This window comes from Pelobates fuscus, chromosome 3 (assembly GCF_036172605.1).
Source record: "Pelobates fuscus isolate aPelFus1 chromosome 3, aPelFus1.pri, whole genome shotgun sequence".
Classification (NCBI taxonomy): Eukaryota; Metazoa; Chordata; class Amphibia; order Anura; family Pelobatidae; genus Pelobates; species Pelobates fuscus.
This window is the reverse complement of record NC_086319.1, coordinates 371,388,440-371,410,010: the sequence shown is the minus strand read 5'-3', so window position 1 is coordinate 371,410,010 and position 21,571 is coordinate 371,388,440. Positions and strand designations below refer to the sequence as shown.

General features: G+C 42.9%; 1 protein-coding gene across 1 annotated transcript in view; it reads right to left on the bottom strand.

The window, feature by feature from the left end:
• IREB2 (iron responsive element binding protein 2) overlaps positions 1 to 19,625 on the bottom strand; it is a 63,163-nt gene extending 43,538 nt beyond the window's left edge. The window contains exons 1-2 of the mRNA XM_063449425.1: positions 19,522 to 19,625; positions 424 to 484 (exon numbers count right to left, since the gene is read on the bottom strand). Coding sequence (XP_063305495.1) covers positions 424 to 484; positions 19,522 to 19,575 — 115 coding nt within the window. The 5' untranslated portion in view covers positions 19,576 to 19,625. The remainder of the gene's footprint in view (positions 1 to 423; positions 485 to 19,521) is intronic.
• Between the last annotated feature and the right edge of the window lie 1,946 nt (positions 19,626 to 21,571).

Below are 21,571 nucleotides of genomic sequence, written 5' to 3'. Positions count from 1 at the left end.
TTTTTATTTATATATATATATATATATATATATATATATATATATATATATATATATATATATATATATATATATATATATATATATATATATATATATATATATATATATATATATATATATACATACATATACATACATATACATACACACACACATATATATATACACACACATATATATATATAATTATTATTAATTTTTTATTCTTCTTTTTATGACATGACTGTAGCTCACTAAAGCATTGTGCTGAAACAAATTCTATATGATGCCCGCTCACAGAGACTGAATGACAAAACAATGTATGTAGACGTACAAGCCGCTGCTCTGAAATGTTAACACTAATCTAGCTTCACAGGCAATGCTATTCATTTATCTCTCTCACACCAGTGTGAACACAACCCTTTATCATAAGCTTAATACCGGTGGTTATGCCTGGATTTTCCATCTTGTCCTGGTTAGCATGATCTTCGTTGTCAAAGACCTGAAAGCAAAATATAAAATGAAAATAAATATACTGTTTTATATGCTTTTAGGAGAAAAAAAAATTATGAAAAAAAGGAGTTACTGGCATCTAAGACACTAATTATAAAAGTTATTTATGTTAACAAGCTCATTTCACAAAAGGAGTAAAATTGTGGTATATGGCAAAGAAATCAACCTGGATCTTGGTTTTACACATACTGAATAAAAACCATACATTATGGTCACACGATGCTATATCAGTCACAACTCCAACCATCAACTTTTAGTGCACTTAATTAAATTAACAATTATTGATATAGCGCCAGCAAATTCCATAGCGCTGTACAATGGGTGGACTAACAGACACGTAATTGTAACCAGACAGATGGAAGCACATGGTTGAGGGCCCTGCTCAATGAGCTTACATGCTAGAGGGAGTGGGGTATAGCGACACAAAAGGTATAAGTAGGGGTAATGAAACAGGTTGCTAGAAAAGTAATCACTGAGAACTTAGTAGGTATTTTTGACAGTTGCAGGAGAGGAGTCATGGGGGTGGGGGGGGGTGAAAACCAGTTTAAATGATATGCTTTCCTTACAAAGTGTGTTTTCAATGATTTTTGGAAGGAGTGGAGACTGGGTGAAAGTCTAACGGAAAAGGGAAGGGAGTTCCACAGAAAAGGTGCAGCTCTGGAGAAGTCTTGGAGGCGAGCATCAGATGTGGGAGTACGGACAGAGGATAGACGTAGGTCTTAGGCAGAGCGCAGGGGCCTCGACGGGACATACTTGTGTATTAGGGAGGATAGGTATGTTGGAGCAGCATTATGTAGAGATTGGTAAGCAAGCACCATAATCTTAAATTGAACCCTATATCTAACTGGAAGCCAATGAAGGGACTGACAGAGGGGGAGGCATGGGATGTGCCAGCGGCCTTGCCGCCGCATTCATTATAGATTGCAGTAGTGCAATCTGAGAACTTGTAAGACCACTGAGAAGCGGATTGCAGTAGTCAAGGAGAGAAAGAACAACGGCATGGACGAGCACCTTAGCCATGTCTGGTGTTTAATAGGGGCGGATGGGAGCTATCACTATGAAAAAGGAGTGGGAATTTTGTTAACAGTTATTTATAAAAATGTGGGTTTTGCATGAAATGTAACTAAAGTTCTGGGGGTGAGGGGTTGAAGGCTGCAATTTTATAAATGTACAGTATATTGAAGGTTATACTTTATAAGTTATAGTTCCTGGAAATTCACTTCCATGAGTTCCAACAATTGACAGAGCTATGTAAAATACGGATGGCACAGCACAATCCATGGTATGCCGCAGTCTGCCAAGAGTCATGGGTTGCTGCTCATCTTGTGAAGGCAGTGCAGTTAACTATGGAACCCATATTTGGAGTTTACAAATATGAGAGGATGAAAGTACAGAAATAAATAAAAATGGAAGGGCTTGATACAGGACTTGATACAATGTGCAGATTAATGATGAACATTCTAAGCACTATACACTCTACAGCCTGTTATGGTGCCAGGGTGCCTAGCGCCATCCCATGGCAAGAAGTCAATCCATTTTAGTATGGTCAGACAGCTTACCTGGAGCTCCTAGGCACTTAACCTATATTTGATTGTATCCTGCAATAGATGACAGATGTCACTGCAAAGCTACCTTTGACTGATGCAAGGCAGAGCTCATTGTCTGAGAGCACTTAGCTGATGAGTGCAGTCCTACATGGATCTGCTTAGCTCTGCAGAGCTAACCATATTTTTGAAAAGGTAAAAGAATTAAAAAAAAAAACAAAAAACATAACACACAGGATGCATTGGAAGTGGTCAGCAGAACTGTAAAAACTGTACTTATCCTGGGCATGAATACACTAAAAATACACTACAGCTGGCTGTGGTAGCTATGGTGTTTTAAGAATGTCTTTAAATTGTATGTAAAATAACCTGGTGTAACGAAAATACAAAAAAAACCTTGCAGGATTCAACTCGACAAAAGACAACACAGAGGAGAGATACGTCTACCGGACCTTAGAATGGCCGGACTCAACGTATATGAGAGGAGACAGAGTCAGGAACGATCCGAGGTCAAGGGCACAAAGATACAGCGTAAACTAGGACTAGCCGGGGTCTGGTACACAGTAAACAGCAAGCCGGCAAACAGAACAGATAAGGATAAAGAGATAACGTAGTCAGAAACAAAGCCAAGGTCAATACGAAGGAACACAACTGAACACAACAAGCGCTAAAGGGAACTGAAACAGAAACTACGTTAGGGCAGGGAGTAAAGGGAGAGGTAAGTTTAAATACCTTCAATTTATTCTTGATTGGCCCCTGTCATATCCACGCCCCCAATATGTGAGAGTTTGGGGAGTGTGGGGTGACAGGGGCCAATGGGAGACCGTTTTGATTTTCGGCTCCCACTTCCCCTTTAAGAGCGTGCTCGTGACGAGCGGCACGCTCTCAAAGCTAGGCGGGACACGTGACCGCATTCCGCGGTCAGCACCCGCCGTCATCGGCGCTCTGAGCGCGCCGGGAACAGAGGACCTCGGCCGGCCCCCGGACAAGGTAAGTAACGCTACACCTGGCATGATTTAAAGGAGAATATATATTTGCTAATAAACAAGCTTTCAAAATGATTTTTTTATGATGCAAGAAATAAAAACCTTTCACATTCTTCGAGGCTAATAATGTTGCCTATACATAAGCACATCCAGTAAAAGCAGAGTGTTTTGTTATTTAATTTAAACTATATTGTTCACTTGATTGCTCATTTCGACAGCTTCAGTATCTTGAAATACATGTGTCAGAACAAGGCTATGAAGAAGAATTTACTTTCAGTTTTATGACTTGAATGTACACAAGTTATTCCTTAAAGTTTTAATTGATAGTAAAAAAGAAATTGTGCAAACACCCTGTAGGTTATTCAGTAGACCAGTAGTAGGAAAACTTTTAGTAGTGATGTTCCGCAGTAAAGCCTTAAAGGGACACAATATACTACTTAATGTTGTTGGTTCTGTTGACTATAGCCTGTCCCTGCATGCATTTTCACGTAAACACTGCCTTTTGAAAGAGAAGACAGCGTTTATACAGGTGCCTAGGGACACCTTCAGGGCAGTCACTCAGACGGCCACTAGAGGTGCTTCCTGAGTCAATGCTGCACAACGTGGAGAGACTGAAATTCCTCATATGAATGCACTGACTCAATGCATCTTTAGGAGGAGATGCTGATTGGTGCTTCCTGAGTCAATGCTGCACAACGTGGAGAGACTGAAATATGAATGCACTGACTCAATGCATCTTTAGGAGGAAATGCTGATTGGCCAGACCAGTGTCGGGCTCCTTCGCCCCACCAAAACTGAGGAGCAAGCGAGGGGAATCATTTATGGAATGTGCTGGGGGGTGTAGTACCAATGTCTCAACAGCATATAGGAGCTTTTTGTTCTAGAGTTAGGGGAACATTTGTTGATAAGCGCAACAATAATTATAGTTTCCTTCCCTGTAAATAAAACTCCCAGGGCATTATTGCTTGTGGTCATGAAGTGGAGGTATATTTCCTGAATCAGCATGTTGTACAAGATAAAAAATACCCAACGTTTTGAAATTAGTCAGGTTTTGTCTTAAGCAGGTTTTTGGGGGATAGAAAAGATGTAGTGAGCAGTTTGAAGGTATGTCAGGCCCTGTAGGAGTATGGGAGCTGGTCTTGAAATCAACGTCAACCATGGTCAACTATTCGTCAGGGAGTATGATGTCCCACACTTTAGGGCGGGTACATCAGGGAAAATCTGCCTCACAAAACACAGGGTTCCCGTCAGGAAGTGCAAATTGTGTTGGTTCGCCTGATAGGGGGTTGGGCATCGGCCTTCCTTAGCCACCACAGAAGTCAACCAGGTCAGTGCAGCTAGATCTACCAGTCTAGCTGTTCACATCCCCAATGGTCTACAAGAGAATTCGGGAATGGGCAGTAGCAAAATAATATTTGTCAACATCTGGGAGAGAGAAGCCTTCCCACTGTTACGGAAGGGTCAGTAGGTAATATGCCAGTCTTGGGCACTTGTGCTGCCAACTGAGTTTGGGTATTATGGATCATTGGGTGACAAACTCCTTAGGAACCATGACTGGTTAGGTCGGAAATAAATATAAAAGCCGGGACAGCATTGTATTTCTGTAGAATTTATCCGACCTATCCAGAAAGGTGCAGTTTATCATAGTGCTTTAGGTCCTGAAACGGCTTAGCCAGGAGGTAGTGAAAATGTATTCTGTAGGTAGGGGTGCACAAACCTCTCCACATAAGGGAAAGTGGAGTGTCTCCATCAGCGATATAGTAATGTTGAGCTTTTCTGACTTGGAGTAGTTAATTTGGAAAAAAATTAAACTTGGAAAGTTGGCCATAAGTGGTAAATTCTGTCAGTATTGCTGAAATAGTGCTTACCGTATATACTCGAGTATAAGTCGAGTTTTTCAGCCCATTTTTTGGGCTGAAAAACCCCAACTCGGCTTATACTCGAGTCAAGGTCTGTATTATGGCAATTTACATTGCCATAATACAGACTGGGGGAGAGGGGGGCTGGCAGAGCTGTAACTTACCTGTTCTGCAGCTCCTGTCAGCTCTCTCCTCCTCCGCGCCGTCCGTTCAGCACCTCGGTCAGCTCCCAGTGTAAATCTCGCGAGAGCCGCGGCTCTCGCGAGACTTACAGTGTGAGCTGATAGAAGGAGCTGCACGGACGGCGCAGAGGAGGAGAGAGCTGACAGGAGCTGCAGAACAGGTAAGTTACAGCTCTGCCAGCCCCCCTCTCCCCCTCACTGAACTGCCACTGGACCACCAGGGAAGGAGAGCCCCCCTCCCTGCCATGTATCAAGCAGGGAGGGGGGGACGAAAAATAAATAAAAATATAAATAAAATAAGAAATAATAATAATAATAATAAAAAATAATAATAATAATAATAAAAAAAATAATAATAAAAAAGGGGGTATAAGGACCACTATGGGAGGGAGGGGGTGGGATAAAGACCACTATGGGAGGGAGGGGGGGTATAAGGACCGCTATGGGAGGGAGGGGGGGTATAAGGACCACTATGGGAGGGAGGGGGGGTATAAGGACCACTATGGGAGGGAGGGGGGGGATAAGGACCACTATGGGAGGGAGGGGGGGGATAAGGACCACTATGGGAGGGAGGGGGGGGATAAGGACCACTATGGGAGGGAGGGGGGGGATAAGGACCACTATGGGAGGGAGGGGGGGGATAAGGACCACTATGGGAGGGAGGGGGGGGGGATAAGGACCACTATGGGAGGGAGGGGGGGGGATAAGGACCACTATGGGAGGGAGGGGGGGGGGATAAGGACCACTATGGGAGGGAGGGGGGGATAAGGACCACTATGGAAGGGAGGGGGGGGATAAGGACCACTATGGGAGGGAGGGGGGGAGAAAAGAAACACTATGGGAGGGAGGGGGGATAAGGACCACTATGGGAGGGAGGGAGGGGGGGGATAAGGACCACTATGGGAGGGAGGGGGATAAGGACCACTATGGGAGGGAGGGGGGGATAAGGACCACTATGGGAGGGAGGGGGGATAAGGACCACTAGGGGAGGGGAGGGGGGGATAAGGACCACTAGGGGAGGGGGGGATAAGGACCACTAGGGGAGGGGAGGGGGGGATAAGGACCACTAGGGGAGGGGAGGGGGGGATAAGGACCACTAGGGGAGGGGAGGGTGGGATAAGGACCACTAGGGGAGGGGAGGGTGGGATAAGGACCACTAGGGGAGGGGAGGGTGGGATAAGGACCACTAGGGGAGGGGAGGGTAAGGACCACTAGGGGAGGGGTGAGTCAGGACCACTGGGGGAGGGGTGAGTCAGGACCACTGGGGGAGGGGGGTGAAGGAACACGGGGGTGGGGAGGTAAGGACCACTGAGGGAGGAGGAGGGGAGGTCAGGACATATGGGGGGGGGGCAAATATCCTTGCACCGGCCCTGCACACACTGCATTCATACACTGCATTCATACGCACACACGCTGCACTCATACGCACACACGCTGCACTCATACGCACACACGCTGCACTCATACGCACACACGCTGCACTCATACGCACACACGCTGCACTCATACGCACACACTGCATTCATTATACACACACTGTAAATAAATATTCAATTAATATATTTTTTTTAGGATCTAATTTTATTTAGAAATTTACCAGTAGCTGCTGCATTTCCCACCCTAGTCTTATACTCGAGTCAATAAGTTTTCCCAGTTTTTTGGGGTAAAATTAGGGGCCTCGGCTTATATTCGGGTCGGCTTATACTCGAGTATATACGGTAGTTCAAAACAAGATTATAAAACAACTGAAATGCTGCTTCCCCAATGGTAGATATAAGTGAGAAAAAAAACGCACTATTGAATAGCTCATATTTACAGATGTGGTGTTGCTGGCTAACATTGCTCCTAAGTCAGTCCAAATTGTTTTTGCCTTGTGTACTTTTTGCAATTGCAAGAAAAGGTCCTGCTGATTTCCTGCACACATCAAAAAGGGGGAATAGATAAATATCCAGACACACCTGAGGTTTCTTCTAAAATACAGTCTTTTATTAGGAACCCAAAAAGTAGAGACCACATTTTGACTCCACTCTCCAGAGATTTTTAGAAGAAACCTCAGGTGTGTCTGGATATTTATCTATTCCCCCTTTTTGATGTGTGCAGGAAATCAGCAGGACCTTTTCTTGCAATTGCAAAAAGTACACAAGGCAAAAACAATCCAAAATAAATTATATGTGAGAAAAATTCAAAGACAAGCAAGGGCAAAAAAGGAAAGGGAATACTATTAAAAAAAAAATAAAAAAAAAAAAAATTGAAGAGAACGTGTTTCGTGTCTAACAAAAGACAATAGGAAGAAAAAAAAAAATATTGCTGAGGAAGCATCTTAGACATGAAACACGTTCTGTTCATTAGTTTTTGCTTAACATGTTTTTTCCGATTAAATTTTGACATTAGGTGCAAAGTGCATTTGTTAAATAATAAACAAGCAACTGCAAGAAAAGTTCCTGCAGTGTCTAGAAATGTGGGGTAAAACATTTTTTTCTTCAATTGCAGATATAGTGGCCTCTGGTTTAGTGGCCACAAAAAGAATGTCGTCACCATATGCAACCACCTTGTGCTGTGCCGACCGTAAAACATAACTGTGGATATCTGTGTTCTCCCTAATTCTATTGAGCAGTGGTTCCAATAAGAGGATAAATAACAGGGGAGACAGGGGGCATACTTGCCTCGTGCCTTTCCTGATGCCTTCCAGACCGCTTTGTGGAACAAGTGACAAATCCAGAGGAAGGAGTCCTTGATCCTCTCAGTAAGTAAATGCAAGGTAGCCACTCACAGTCAGGAGTTTTGGTATAAATCTGAGGGTTCATGGTCTCATCTTTCTGTGATGTTAAACGATTGAATAGAGTTGCTCTAAGGACTTGTATGTGTGGTGTGGCTGTCTCTTGTATTTAGGGGGGGCTGTTTTCAAGGTTATGAGTAGGTGGCTCTATGCAGCATTGTGGGTGAATTGTGTGTAAGAGTGTTGTTTGCAGAGGAGTTTTGGGGCCTTTATGCAATATATAAAAAAAAATATATAAATATATATTGTAAGGTTTGTTTGTTTTATGCACCCCTCCCTCCTGCCTTACCTTTTCCCAGGGAGCATGAACATTCATTAATTACTGGTGGCCCAGTATGTGGAACTTGCAGCCTGCATTTTATATGGGTGCAGACTGCTTTTGACCCACTCCAGTAAGATAAAGAGTTTCTGTGGTAACCCACAGCAATACTCTGAATCATTGATAAGTGCTGTGTAGCAAGGTAAGGTTCCCTGTGGTGTCTGCAACCGCAGGAGGTGCAGACCACAGGCTTTCTTGCATTCTGGGTCAGCTGGGGAGATCCTCTGATCTGACTATCTGACTATCTGGCCCACTTGGGTCTGGCAGCCTGGTATGCCATCAAGAAGATACATTTTAGACAATGCAAGTATTACCTACATCAATTGAGGTGGCAGATTCCAATTAAATGTGATCTAAGAAAATGTCTAGAAATGTCTGATGATCCACGATTAGCCCATATAAATACATTTACACTTTAAATGTTCAATGATTTTTTGCACATGACTCCCTAAAATAACTTTCTGGTATAGTCCCTTCTTTTATAATAAATCAAAATCAAACTTTCCTGCAGCCCGATCCACCTTACAGGACATTACTCAACCTCACTGCAGGGGAAGGACTGTTAGGGAGGCATGGCTGATTGGAAATAAGGATGGAGTTTGTGCCGCCATTGGATATCCTGCACCAGCACATTGGGTATTAACAACATATGCCTTATATTCCCATGATCGACATTAGCAAAAAAAAAAAAAAAAACCCGGTCTACTAATAACTCTTCTGGAGGTGGAGTTACACCTCTCACAGCAACATTAAATAACTAGATGTGCTGTGTTTCTTACTGAAATATTGCACAGACAGACTCCAAGCACCATAACAACTTCAACACATTGAAATGGTCATTGTGCTTGGAATAACCCTTTAATTGGGAGTGGTCACTTACCAGGATTTACTACTGCGATTACCAGGTTTACGTATGCCCAATATTTACAATATGTGCTTCTGAGGTATTACAAATAAAACTGAACGTGGAAATCCAACTTGCCGTGTTTATATATATATATATATATATATATATATATATATATATTTTTTTTTTATAGGGATCATATTGGGTTCTTGCAAATCATTATTAAAAGTTCTGCCTTTTTCAGTCATTACACATAGAAACCTAGAAACAATGGGGATATTTAGCCAAAAAAAATGCAACCGCTGGTTCCACTGGTTTCCATGGTGATTGCACCACTTTTTAAAACAGAACACGAATAAACCTTCTCTCAATGTTCCGGATTCTGCTTCACCAATGTAAAACACTGGAATTTTGTAAAAACTACAACGTTTACATTGAAGGTTTAAAGTCACCTCTATTGACTAACAGACAGCCACTAGAGGTATTTCTGCTGCACTCACCAAGTAACGGTGACGTGACATGGAAGTCCATAGGAAATCAATTAATACAACGCTTTGCTATGAGGATGCTTGAAGTCTTTTGGTAGTTGCCAAACATGCGTCTCAGGTCCCCAATACGTGGATTGGGCCAAGCCAGAAGAGGTCACATCTCTTCAATGACGTTGAAGAAGGCAGAGAGGAGAACAGCGCCAGGGGAGTAAGTAAATCTTACTGAGCTGCTAAGCCAATGCACTTTCATTAATTATATTTTTGTTACTTCTTAGCATGGGGTTTCTAGTACTATAATGCGGGTTTACTTTTTAGTACTTTTATTAGGTTATTTATAGTTAGATTGGATTAGGGGGGCTGCCTCGAAGCAGCAGGCTGGGAGGAGATCTCTGATAGCTGGCAGTAGGGATGTACAATGGGAATTGCCCTAAATTATATTCCCACGATTTGCCTTTTCTAACACTAAATATAAGTCTATGCCTGCTATTTCTATATGTGATGATTGTGTTACTGTTCGTAACCCTTGAAGGGGCCCGGACATGTATAGACTTTGTTACCCAATTAATAACATCTAAAAACTACAGGTACTTTTTCTTAAAACCCCCCTTTTATATACACAACTAAGATGGGGTTCTTCTTTATGTATTGTCTTTGCGCCCCTCTGTTTATCCATCTTTACTATTTATAGTTCCTATTAGTTGTATCGAGGGATTTAAATACAAGACTTCTATGGTTGCTTGTTATATGAAATTACCACTTAGCGACATAAGCCCTTTTGTAGACATCCCGGTTTAACCCTTGTCTCCCCATTCTTTTTAAACTGCATTAGTCTAGATTTTTACTATATAATTCACCTTACTTTTTGTTGGGGGGCACTTTGTGTGTTTTGTATGTTACTGGTTCTCCGTTACTAATAAAGTTATTATTTGCTATTACTTTAAAATGTTCTAACATTGGATGTAACCTAAGCCATTTTTTTAGGCTCCAGCCCTCATTTGTTTTTGTTTTTTATTTAGCTAGGGACTGTGGCACTATAGCTTTAGGGATTCAGGTTTGTTTTCCTATTGCTGTAGTGTTCTTGTAAAGCAGAATTTATCTTATTTTGACCAGGAAATATGTGCAGTAATCACATGCCATTTATGTTACAAAATAACCATACCACCAAAACTGCATGCACAACTTCCTTACAGAAAAATGTTATTGTGCCTCACACCTATCTAAAAGCTACACAAACACTGGCATATGATACTTGGCAGTCAAAGTACAATAACGTTTGACCACTTGCACCAGGGGTGTATTAAAGCACATCAACCACAGATTAATTGATATTGTGATTTATTTATTTTTACCAGTACTACATATAAAAATGTGACAGAAGGGAGCTTAAAGTTTGAAACAATGAGCAGCACTTACATCTGAGAGCAGATTTATTTTCATGACTAGATTCACATGATCCTGAAAATCCCCACCATGTGACTGTCCCATTAACAAGAAGAGAATGGATACATTCTAGAATGGGTTGCAGGTACAGTTAATTTAGAAAAAAAAAAAAAAAGAATGGGAGTTATTTAGAACCTCTAAAATATTACAGCTATAGTGCATATACTGCATCTCTAAATTAAACATCATCATGCAAAGGAATGTATTTAACTTAAACCTATATGCACTAAAATATAAAGTGTTGTGACACCGAAACAGTCAAAATCTAAACTATATAAAGCCAAACTGAAGAAATGTCCTAACCTGCAGTTCTGATCCTTCAAAAATTTGCCTGACAGTACTATATAATGAATCTCATATGGTGCCAACACTGATAATATATACGTGGCAGGGTTTCGTTTCATCATGTAAGTGCATTGTGATTTGTTTGTCTGCATATTGTTTATGCCAGTGATGAAGTAAAGGCTAACTGTATTCATAATATTTTTGGGACTGACAGAGGTTGCATCTGCTATTCAATTCATAATATGCCTTTATGTGATCATATATTCTTATTTCTAAAATGAACTATAATTGATTCATTGAGAAGTTTAAACATGATATACTAGTAACTACAACAATATTGCAATTTTATTCTATTTAAAATAAAGTTAAAAAATTGTATTTAGTAATACCAGAATTCTATACTGCTAAACAAGAAAAAAAAGAAAGAAAACAGAAATTTTTACTTACCGTAAATTCTTTTTTTCTTAATATGGTGGCAGTCACATATGGGTTTTGCTCCTCCCTGTGGACAAGACTTTTAACAAGCTTATTAAAAAGGATCCTCCCCCTTTGGGTATAAAGGCTCAGACCGCAAAACCTACCCCAGTACGTGACAAGTAAAGAAATCAGACAAATCCAATATCCAATGCAAAATTACTTTAATAAAGAGGGAGGGTTATAATACTGCCACCATATTAAGAAAAAAAGAATTTACGGTAAGTAAAAATTTCTGTTTTTTCTGTCATATGGTGGCAGTCACATATGGGATATAGCAAGAATCCCTCTGGGCGGGACCTATGCCACGACGGCTTGTAACACCTTACGCCCAAAGGCAGCTTCAGAGGCAGAGAAAATGTCTAGCCGGTAGTGCTTGATAAAGGTGTTGTAAGATGACCAGCATGCTGCCTTGCAAATGATTTCTGGAGATGCAAGTGCTCTTTCTGCCCATGAGGTAGCCATAGCTCGAGTAGAATGGGCCTTGATAGCAGCAGGCGACTGAAGACCTGAGGAAGAATATGCCAAATCGATAGCCTGAATAAGCCAACGAGATAAAGTACCACGGGAAGATACCTTACCCTTTAAGTGACCCTGAAAATTAACAAACAGGTGATCCGACACTCTGAATTCCTTTGTTCTGTTTAAATATATACGTAACGCTCTTCTTACGTCCAACTTTTGCCATCTGTGTTCTTGAAGGGATGAGGGCGCACTAAAAAAAGGAAGGTAAAATAATAGGTTGATTCACATTCTTTGAAGATAAAACCTTAGGAAGAAAAGATGGTCTCGGGTAAAGAACCACCTTGTCCTCATGGAAAATAGTGAATTCGTCTGAGGAGGATAGGGCGTGAAGTTCTCCCACTCTTTTGGCTGAGGTGATGGCCACCAGAAACAAAACCTTAAGAGATAACATTTTTAAAGGAACTTCCTCCAAAGGTTCAAACGGGGTAGCACTAAGGGCTTGAAGGACTAGGGCTAAGTCCCATGATGGAAACACTGATCGTTTAGGAGGCCTCCTGAGGCTGATAGACCTAAAAAACCTTCTGATAAAAACATTTGCTGCCAGATCCTTTAGAAGAAAAAAATTCAAAGCAGATATTTGGACCTTGAGAGTTGAGACTCCCAGGCCAGCGTCAAAGCCTTCTTGTAAAAACTGAAGAATGTTATCAATTGATGGTTGTAAGATCGGAAACCGGTGATCCCTACACCAGTGCAGAAACTTGGACCAAATTCTAAAGTATATCCTAGAAGTCGATACTCTAGTGGCGCGGAGTAAGACAGCTATTCTCTCATCCTGTAATCCCTTGTTTCGAAGGATCAGCCTTGCAGTAGCCAAGCCGTCAATCTGAACATCTCTAGTACCTTCAAGGGTAGGTTCCTGTTCACAATGAGATGAGCTGACACTGGAAGTTCCCAATAGCTGATGGTCATCTCTTTTAGGGCGGCAAACCAGGCTCTGTTTGGCCAATAAGGGATTATTGCCAATATCCTTGCCCTGTCTGTTCGTATCTTGAGGAGAACCTTTGGGATCAGGGGCAGAGGTGGGAAGATGTAAGCCAGCTGAAAATCCCACCTTATAGATAGAGCGTCTATCCAACTGGGTCGATCCGTTCTGAATAGGGAGGCGAAGTGGTAAACCTTCTTGTTTGATCTTCTTGCCATCAAATCTACTTCTGGTACGTCGAATTTCACAGTTAGGATTCTGAATACGTCCGGGTTTAGCGACCATTCCTTTTGGTCCCACTTTCCCCTGCTCAAATCGTCGGCTATAACATTGTCGCTGCCTCTTATGTAGACCGCCGTAATGTCTTCCAGATTTCTCTGCGCCCATTCCATAACGGCTGTACAAAGACTGTAAAGCCTTCTCGCTCTGGTTCCTCCCTGTCGATTGATATAAGAGACTACCGTACGATTGTCTGACTGTATCTTGACCGCTCTTTGAAGTAACCAAGGTCTGAGGTGATGAAGAGCATACAGAACCGCCAACAATTCTTTGAAATTTGTGGATTCCTCTGCTTCTTTGGAAGACCATTTTCCTTGGAACATGGTGGAACCCAAGTGGGCTCCCCAACCTGAGTTTGAAGCGTCTGTGGTGACTATCAGCCAGACCTTTGGTAGAAAGGACAAGCCTTTTAACAGGCACTCTGAGGTTATCCACCAATCTAGCTGCTTTTTCACCTGAGGGGACAGTAGGAATCTTTCGTCTAGATCTTCCTCCTTCTTTGACCAAGACGTCAGGATGTTCCACTGTAAAGGTCTGACCTTTGATCTTGCCCATTTGACTGCGGGAAAAGTGGCCGTAAGAAGCCCTAACACACTCATGGCCTCTCTGAATGAACAACTTTTCATTCTCTGGAGGTTGGAAATCGATCTTCGGATCTTTATTCTCTTCCGTCTGGGCAGAAAAATAGACATGGTGGTTGAATCGATCTTGAACCCGAGAAACTCTATTACTCTTGTTGGAATGCAAACTGATTTTTTTAGATTCAAAATCCAACCATGGTCCTGAAGAAACTTTATAGTGATCCGCAGATCCTCGTGCAGTTGATCTTCGGTATGTGCCACCAGTAGCCAGTCGTCTAAATATGGGACAATAGAAACACCCTTTTCCCTTAAATGAGCAGTTAGAGGAGACAGGATTTTGGTAAAGATTCTTGGAGCGGAGGACAGACCAAAAGGTAGAGCCCTGAACTGGAAATGAACGGTGTGACTTCTTCTTATTGCAAATCTTAGATATTTCCTTGAAGTAGTGGCTATCGGAACATGTAGATAGGCATCCTTTAAGTCGATTTTTACCATAACGTCTCCGTTTTGCAATAGGGGAAAAATTGATGCGATTGATTCCATACGGAATCTGTGATAAGGGATAAACTGATTTATCCTCTTCAGATCCAGAATGGGCCGAAATGAGTGGTCTGGTTTTGGAACGAGAAACAGTCTTGAATAGACTCCTCGAAATTCCCGTTTCTGTGGCACTCTTTCTATTACCCTTTTGTGAAGAAGCATCCTGGTCTGACAATCTAGAGCTCGAGATTTCTTTCTGGACTGGTAGGATGAAAGTAGAAACCTTGATCTTGGCTTTTCCAGAAAAACAATCTTGTGTCCCTTTCGGATAATCCTTAGAACCCAAGGATCCTTTGTGGTCTGTTCCCATGTCGGTAAAAAATATTGGAGTCGTCCTCCTACACCTCTGGCGTCAAAAACGCTTCCCTTTGTCTCTGAAGTTTCTCTTGACTTCGTTACTCTGTTCAAATTTTCGGTTTTTTTCTTTTCTTTGAAAATAGTGTGGTCTTTCCTGAAAGGGTCTCTCCAGGAAATTTTTCGATCCTGAGGAAGTGCCTTCTTGGTTTCAGACATCTGACGTATGATTTCCTCTAAGGGAGCGCCGAACAATTTAGCCTTTTCCAGAGGAAGTTCACAAAGGACTGCCTTGGACGCCGTATCTGCCGACCAAGACCTCAACCATAGGGCACGTCTTGCCACCGAAGTCAAACCCATGATCCTGGAGGCCAATTTTATCACTTCTACTGACATATCCAAAAGGAATTCATTCGCTAAATGCATGTTCTGAAACATGTGACTAAGATCAACGACCTGGCCAGATGAAAAATTTTCTTGTACTAGATTTAGCCAAACTTCATTCGCTCTGGCTGCTGCTGCCCCTGCCAGAAGGGCTTTACATTGGAAACCGGCTGTCTGATAAGCTCGCCTACACGAGGTTTCGGCTCTCTTATCCATGGGATTTTTTAATGCTGCAGTTTCTCCAATAGGGATCGTGGTTCTCTTGGCAATCTGTGCCACCTGAACATCAACTTTTGGGAGATCTTCCCACATAACGTCGCTAGCCAGCTTAAAGATGTCCTTGAAGTGTCTGGAAATAAAGGCACGTTTTTCCGGGTTTTTCCATTCCCTAAAAATAGAATCAACTAGGCTCTGTTGTACAAAAAAACCTCTTAGGATTTTCTGCTCCCTGAGGTAGGATGGTCAGATTCACTTCTTTAACAAATTTACGGATTGCCTCTGATGGAAAACCCACTGGTTCACTGGATGAGGAACCCGAATCTTCTGATTCGACAGAAGAAGAACATTCCCCTGAAGATGATGAATCTCTTTTTCTTTTATTGATCTTTCGTTGACTGGGGGCTTCTACCCTCTTAGAATCCTTAATCGTGTCCAAGGTCTGGGACAAACTCTCCTGGAACCAGGATAGGAAAGATTGCATATCCTTTTGCTTCTCTCTTTCCAACGAGTTTGCAGTACACAGACTGCATATTTTCTTCCTAGACCCGTCTGGGAGGGGAGTTGCACATTCGCTGCAAACAATATGTTTGGACTTCACTGTAGCCTTTCTAGGCGTGGGAGTTAGTTTCTCTTTATCCATCTCAGGTGGACTAGACATATCTGAAAAAATTAAACGGATACTCCTTAGAAAGTATTTTCTCCTTCAGAAAGTATTTCAAAGTAAAGATCTATTTTCTGTAAATCTTACCTCAAAATACCTCTGAGCCGTGTGGGGGGGCAGGTGACACGGCGTACCTCTTCTGATCTGCATCATGCTGTCAGTGGGTACTAGCACAGCTTTTAAATTCAAATTTTCGCGTTTTTTTTTTTTTTTGCAATATCTCTTTAAGCTTCCGTTTGCGCATGCGTCTTTGCGCACCCGGAAGCTTAGGTGGAACGCAAACACCACCCGGGCGTGCGTTCCACCGCTGTGCGCTTGCTCAGAGCGAGCTCCGCCTCCCGGAAGTATTTGCCGGAAACTTTCTCGGCATAAATTACAGACCTCAGTATGCTCCGTAACGATTAAGAAAACGGAGCATGGGCCACTCAGCTTACCACCCGGGCAGCTCTCGGACCGGATCCCCCAGACAGCAACCTGTGTGTCTCACCAACGACGAAGTCCTGTCCATCCCTATCGGGACAAGAAAGAAGACTGGGGTAGGTTTTGCGGTCTGAGCCTTTATACCCAAAGGGGGAGGATCCTTTTTAATAAGCTTGTTAAAAGTCTTGTCCACAGGGAGGAGCAAAACCCATATGTGACTGCCACCATATGACAGAAAAAAGCATCTTTATACTTGTGTAAAACAAACACACACTGTAAGAAAAAAGAAAAAAAAAAAAGAAGAAATGGAGTGTTATGCCCAAGTCCATATACCGGTACCTCTATATATCCTGGATTGCAAGAGGCCTAGTCTGTATCAAGGCTGTAAGTGAGCCCTTATTTAGGGTTTTTGAAGAGGCCATCTGGCTGTGAAGCAGTGTTTACATGTGCTTTGTAATAAGTAGTTGAGTCCCCACATTTCACATAGAAGGAGTGGAGATGCTAAATAAGCATAGAGCAGTCATAGTGCTGCTGCCGTCAACTATACACATTTTTGTGACTGTGTATGCATGCATTGTTCAGGGAAAGTAAGTAGGAAGTAAAGAAACCGCCAGCGACATCACTAACTCAGTGGGAATCCTTATAACTAGACTAAATGCAAAGGGATATAGGACATGTCACCTCTCCTAGTTGCTTTGCAAAGAGAGTGCATGAGAACAGACAAAAAAACGTATACTGGGCAAAATGATGTCCACATAATGGCCTGGCTTGGCTTACATTAGACCAGTTAAATGAAAATAGTATTATGCAGGAAATTGTAAGGTACTGAAACCAATATTACACATTTTAGTTCAAAACAGAAAAATTGCAGCAATAGATAATGTTTCCAGTTGAGCTTGTTTGGCCTACAACTTGCAAATTCCTTGTCAATTATTTATAATTACCAATTTACAGACAGGGTTATTCACTATACTGTGAACTGCAAATCGAAGGACAAAGGAGCAGAATTTAAAATAGTCTACGATTAGGTAGGTTTCCAGCTTATTTCAGGGTTAAACTTGCAATTCTTGACAATTCACAGCGAAGTGAATTATGATTTTTTTTTTTTTTTTAAATGTTTTAATAAGGGAGCACAGATTGCTTTATTGGAAACATTTGTTTGAGAAGAAAACACAGCAGATGTGTGACTTGAAAAAGTTAATTGAAGAAACTTTGTGAACAGTAGGACAGAACAGAATAATCCAAAGTACATATAACCACAACTTGGCAATTCTGACTTAAATTGATTAATTAATTAATTGTTTAGACTAGCTCCCAATATCCACTTAGAATGTTCACATTTTTCTTCTGTAAAGGTATCTTCCTAAACTATAATTACATTTAGTATAAAACTATTTTGTTATGCACATTGGGTTACACGATTAGAAAGACTAAAATAGAATAATAGAAAAATAATACATTAGCTTAGCACATTGCCCAAAAGCAGACAATAGAATAGGAAACATAGAAAAAAAAAATATTTCTCAAGATAGGCGAGTAATAAAGGAATGTGTGAGGGGAAACAATTAAGTAAAAAATGAAGAACGTGCAATATTGATCTATACAACTGACTTGTGTAATAATAACAACAATAATGATTATACATATTAAGTTCCTACAAATATAAATACCCCTAACTTTATAGCCTATAACCATAATGTAATACATGACATCATGAGCTATGGCTGTTAAAAAAGCAGGAGAAACAGAGTCTAGATAAGTCAATGGGGGGGGGGGGGATAAACAGGGGGGCTAGGGTATAAAGCTTTTATAATGGCTTGCATTGGGGGAAAGACAAGGGGTAGGAAGTGGGGAGCAAAGGAAACAGGGATATATACAGTAAATATGGGGGGGTGGGAGGGGGCAGGAAGGAGCCCATAGTATACAGGCAGGGGGGGAGCCCATAGTATACAGGCAGGGGGGGAGCCCATAGTATACAGGCGGGGGGGGGGGGAGCCCATAGTATACAGGCGGGGGGGGGGGGAGCCCATAGTATACAGGCGGGGGGGGGGGGGGAGCCCATAGTATACAGGCGGGGGGGGGGGAGCCCATAGTATACAGGCGGGGGGGGGGGGGCCCATAGTATACAGGCGGGGGGGGGGGGGGGCCCATAGTATACAGTCGGGGGGGGGGGGAGCCCATAGTATACAGGCAGGGGGGGGAGCCCATAGTATACAGGCAGGGGGGGGAGCCCATAGTATACAGGCAGGGGGGGGAGCCCATAGTATACAGGCAGGGGGGGGAGCCCATAGTATACAGGCAGGGGGGGGAGCCCATAGTATACAGGCAGGGGGGGGAGCCCATAGTATACAGGCAGGGGGGGGAGCCCATAGTATACAGGCAGGGGGGGGGAGCCCATAGTATACAGGCGGGGAGGGGGGGGTCCATAGTATACAGGCGGGGGGGAGACCATAGTATACAGGCGGGGGGGGAGCCCATAATATACAGGCGGGGGGGGGAGCCCATAATATACAGGCGGGGGGGGGGGAGCCCATAATATACAGGCGGGGGGGGGAGCCCATAATATACAGGCGGGGGGGGGAGCCCATAATATACAGGCGGGGGGGAGCCCATAATATACAGGCGGGGGGGAGCCCATAATATACAGGCGGGGGGGAGCCCATAATATACAGGCGGGGGGAGCCCATAATATACAGGCGGGGGGGGGGGGAGCCCATAATATACAGGCGGGGGGGGGGGGAGCCCATAATATACAGGCGGGGGGAGGGGGGGAGACCATAGTATACAGGCAGGGGGGCCATGACAGCAGTATACAGGGAGATATATAGTAAAACAGGGAATGTCTAATGTAGGTATAAAGGGCCGAGCACAGTGACGGGGGGGGGGAGCCCATAATATACAGGCAGGGGGAGCCATGACAGCAGCAGACAGGGGATATATGGTGAGGAGAGAGCCAGGCAGGACACAGCGAGGAGGAGGCAATGGGGGGGCCATGTCTCACCCGGTCACCAGAGGCCTCGGTCTCCCCGTCAGCCCCCACACCTGCAGTGGCCATGTTGACACCGCAGCTGCAGCCAGCGACCGATGACGTAACGAGCAGTCTTTTTTTTCTGTTTGTTTTTTTTACAATAGCTTTATTAGCAATCCCGATTGGACAGTATGTTTTTTTTCTCCCTTCAAATAACTTTATTGTAACATTGCTTGTAAACACTTTCAAAACAGAGTGTTGTTTTTTGTTTTTTTTAAGCTAAAACAATGTCATTTGTAATGGCCTATGAGCTGTGTGTTTTAAATACTTGTAACTTGGTTGTATTGAGAACACAACAGCAATTGTTGGTACAACTACATGTTTATAAGGACACAAACAGAGCTAGACACTGCGTGCTTTCTGCATAGATACCAACATTTCAAATGGACAAAGATAAATAGTGTAACTAAAATGTAATTTAGAACAAGAACGCGTAACACAGACTGATTTCTAAAAACACATTTCCTATAGTTTAAAGGCACAGTATTATTGGTTTGAAGCTCTGGTATGAATACGTACACATCACAAAATACTACATTCCTACAAAAGATTTTCTACACACCTGAATTTTGTCCAAATGGCGGGTTGCCTTAGCAGGGTTTGAGTAATAAGATTGAAATTCCAAAAAACGAATAAGAAGAAGAATGTGTACATATTGTGCAGTACATTGATAGGCACATTTTGCTGCCATTTCGTTCACAGATCAAGTGAAAAAAATGAAGATCAGTCCAAAAAAAAAAAAAAAATAAGCTTTATTTATAGATCATATATTTGGTAAACATGTAATGTGGTGGAATCTCGGTAAAAATAAATTTAGTAGGCCGAGATTACCACGTGGCATGTGTACGTGCATATGCTGACGTATCGATCAGTTGGTTGCACGAGGCAAGATACGATCAGTAGTGTACGGAGCATGTGCAAGAATACAGGATGTAGTATTCCCCTCCTCCATTGTGCTGGACAGGCCATGCGGTCAAGCAGGAAGTTAATTCTTACTTGTAATGATTGGTTAAGAGAATGTGCGGGTGGAGCTTAATATGGGAGGAGTTATGTGCCTATATAAGGAGCCTGCACTATTGTCCGGGGCTCAGAACTTGTTGTATTTTGGTGACGTTAGTCCCTCTGAGTCCCGATCGGTGATCCAATAAAGAATCTCTTCCTTCCTGAAGAAACCTGTGTCCATCTCTCTGTGCTTCGCTTCCGTCAGTTTCTCCGGTATCATTTGGTGCATTGGCCGGGAAGCTCATCGTTCAACGGTAGCTGAGAGGCAGAGGCGTGAGACGGTCTATCTTTGCCCACGTTCTCTACGGCTGCACCCCTGAACTTCTGCGTGGACCTCCCTTCGTCTCGGCGCCACTGGTCTGTTGTCCAGGAGATCATCGGCCTCTACGTAAGAAGTGCTGGGGTGTCCCCGTCGATGAGTGTGAACTCAGGTTCAGGAACGAGGAGGTAAGACAACTGCTGTTTTAGACGGCAGACCCACTAGGGGTATACCGATTGTGCGGTAGGCCCAAAAGGGGTTTAAATCTGTGTATGGAATCTGCCCCCTCTGTCGGAGGGAAGGAGCGAAGGCGCACCGCTCGATCGAACGCTCTTTAGTCAGACCGTTTGATTTTGTTAGTCAGGCGGGGCTCTGGTGTAAATAGCCCTAGCCGGACACCGGTGTCTTGTCTAGACTAGCGTTCTAGGGTGTATATTTTGTTCGCTAGGTCGGAGGGACCGGGAGACTAAGCGGCGTCTGTGTAAATTCGGTTCGCTAGCTCTCAACCTATCTTGGCTAAGTGGGAAGGCGTGTAAATTTGGAACCCACTAGACTTTTGATAGTTATCGACTAAGAGGCGTCTGTGTAAATTCGGTCCTCTAGCTCGCTATATGTGGTGCTTGGGCAGTGTGGCTAACCAAAACGTATGTAGATTGTTTTTAGGTAGTCCATTCAAGGTACTGGCCAATAGTTTAGTTGGGAATTGTAAATGTGTTAAAGATTGTTTAGTAAAGTGTATATCTTGTTAGATAGCGCGAGCTC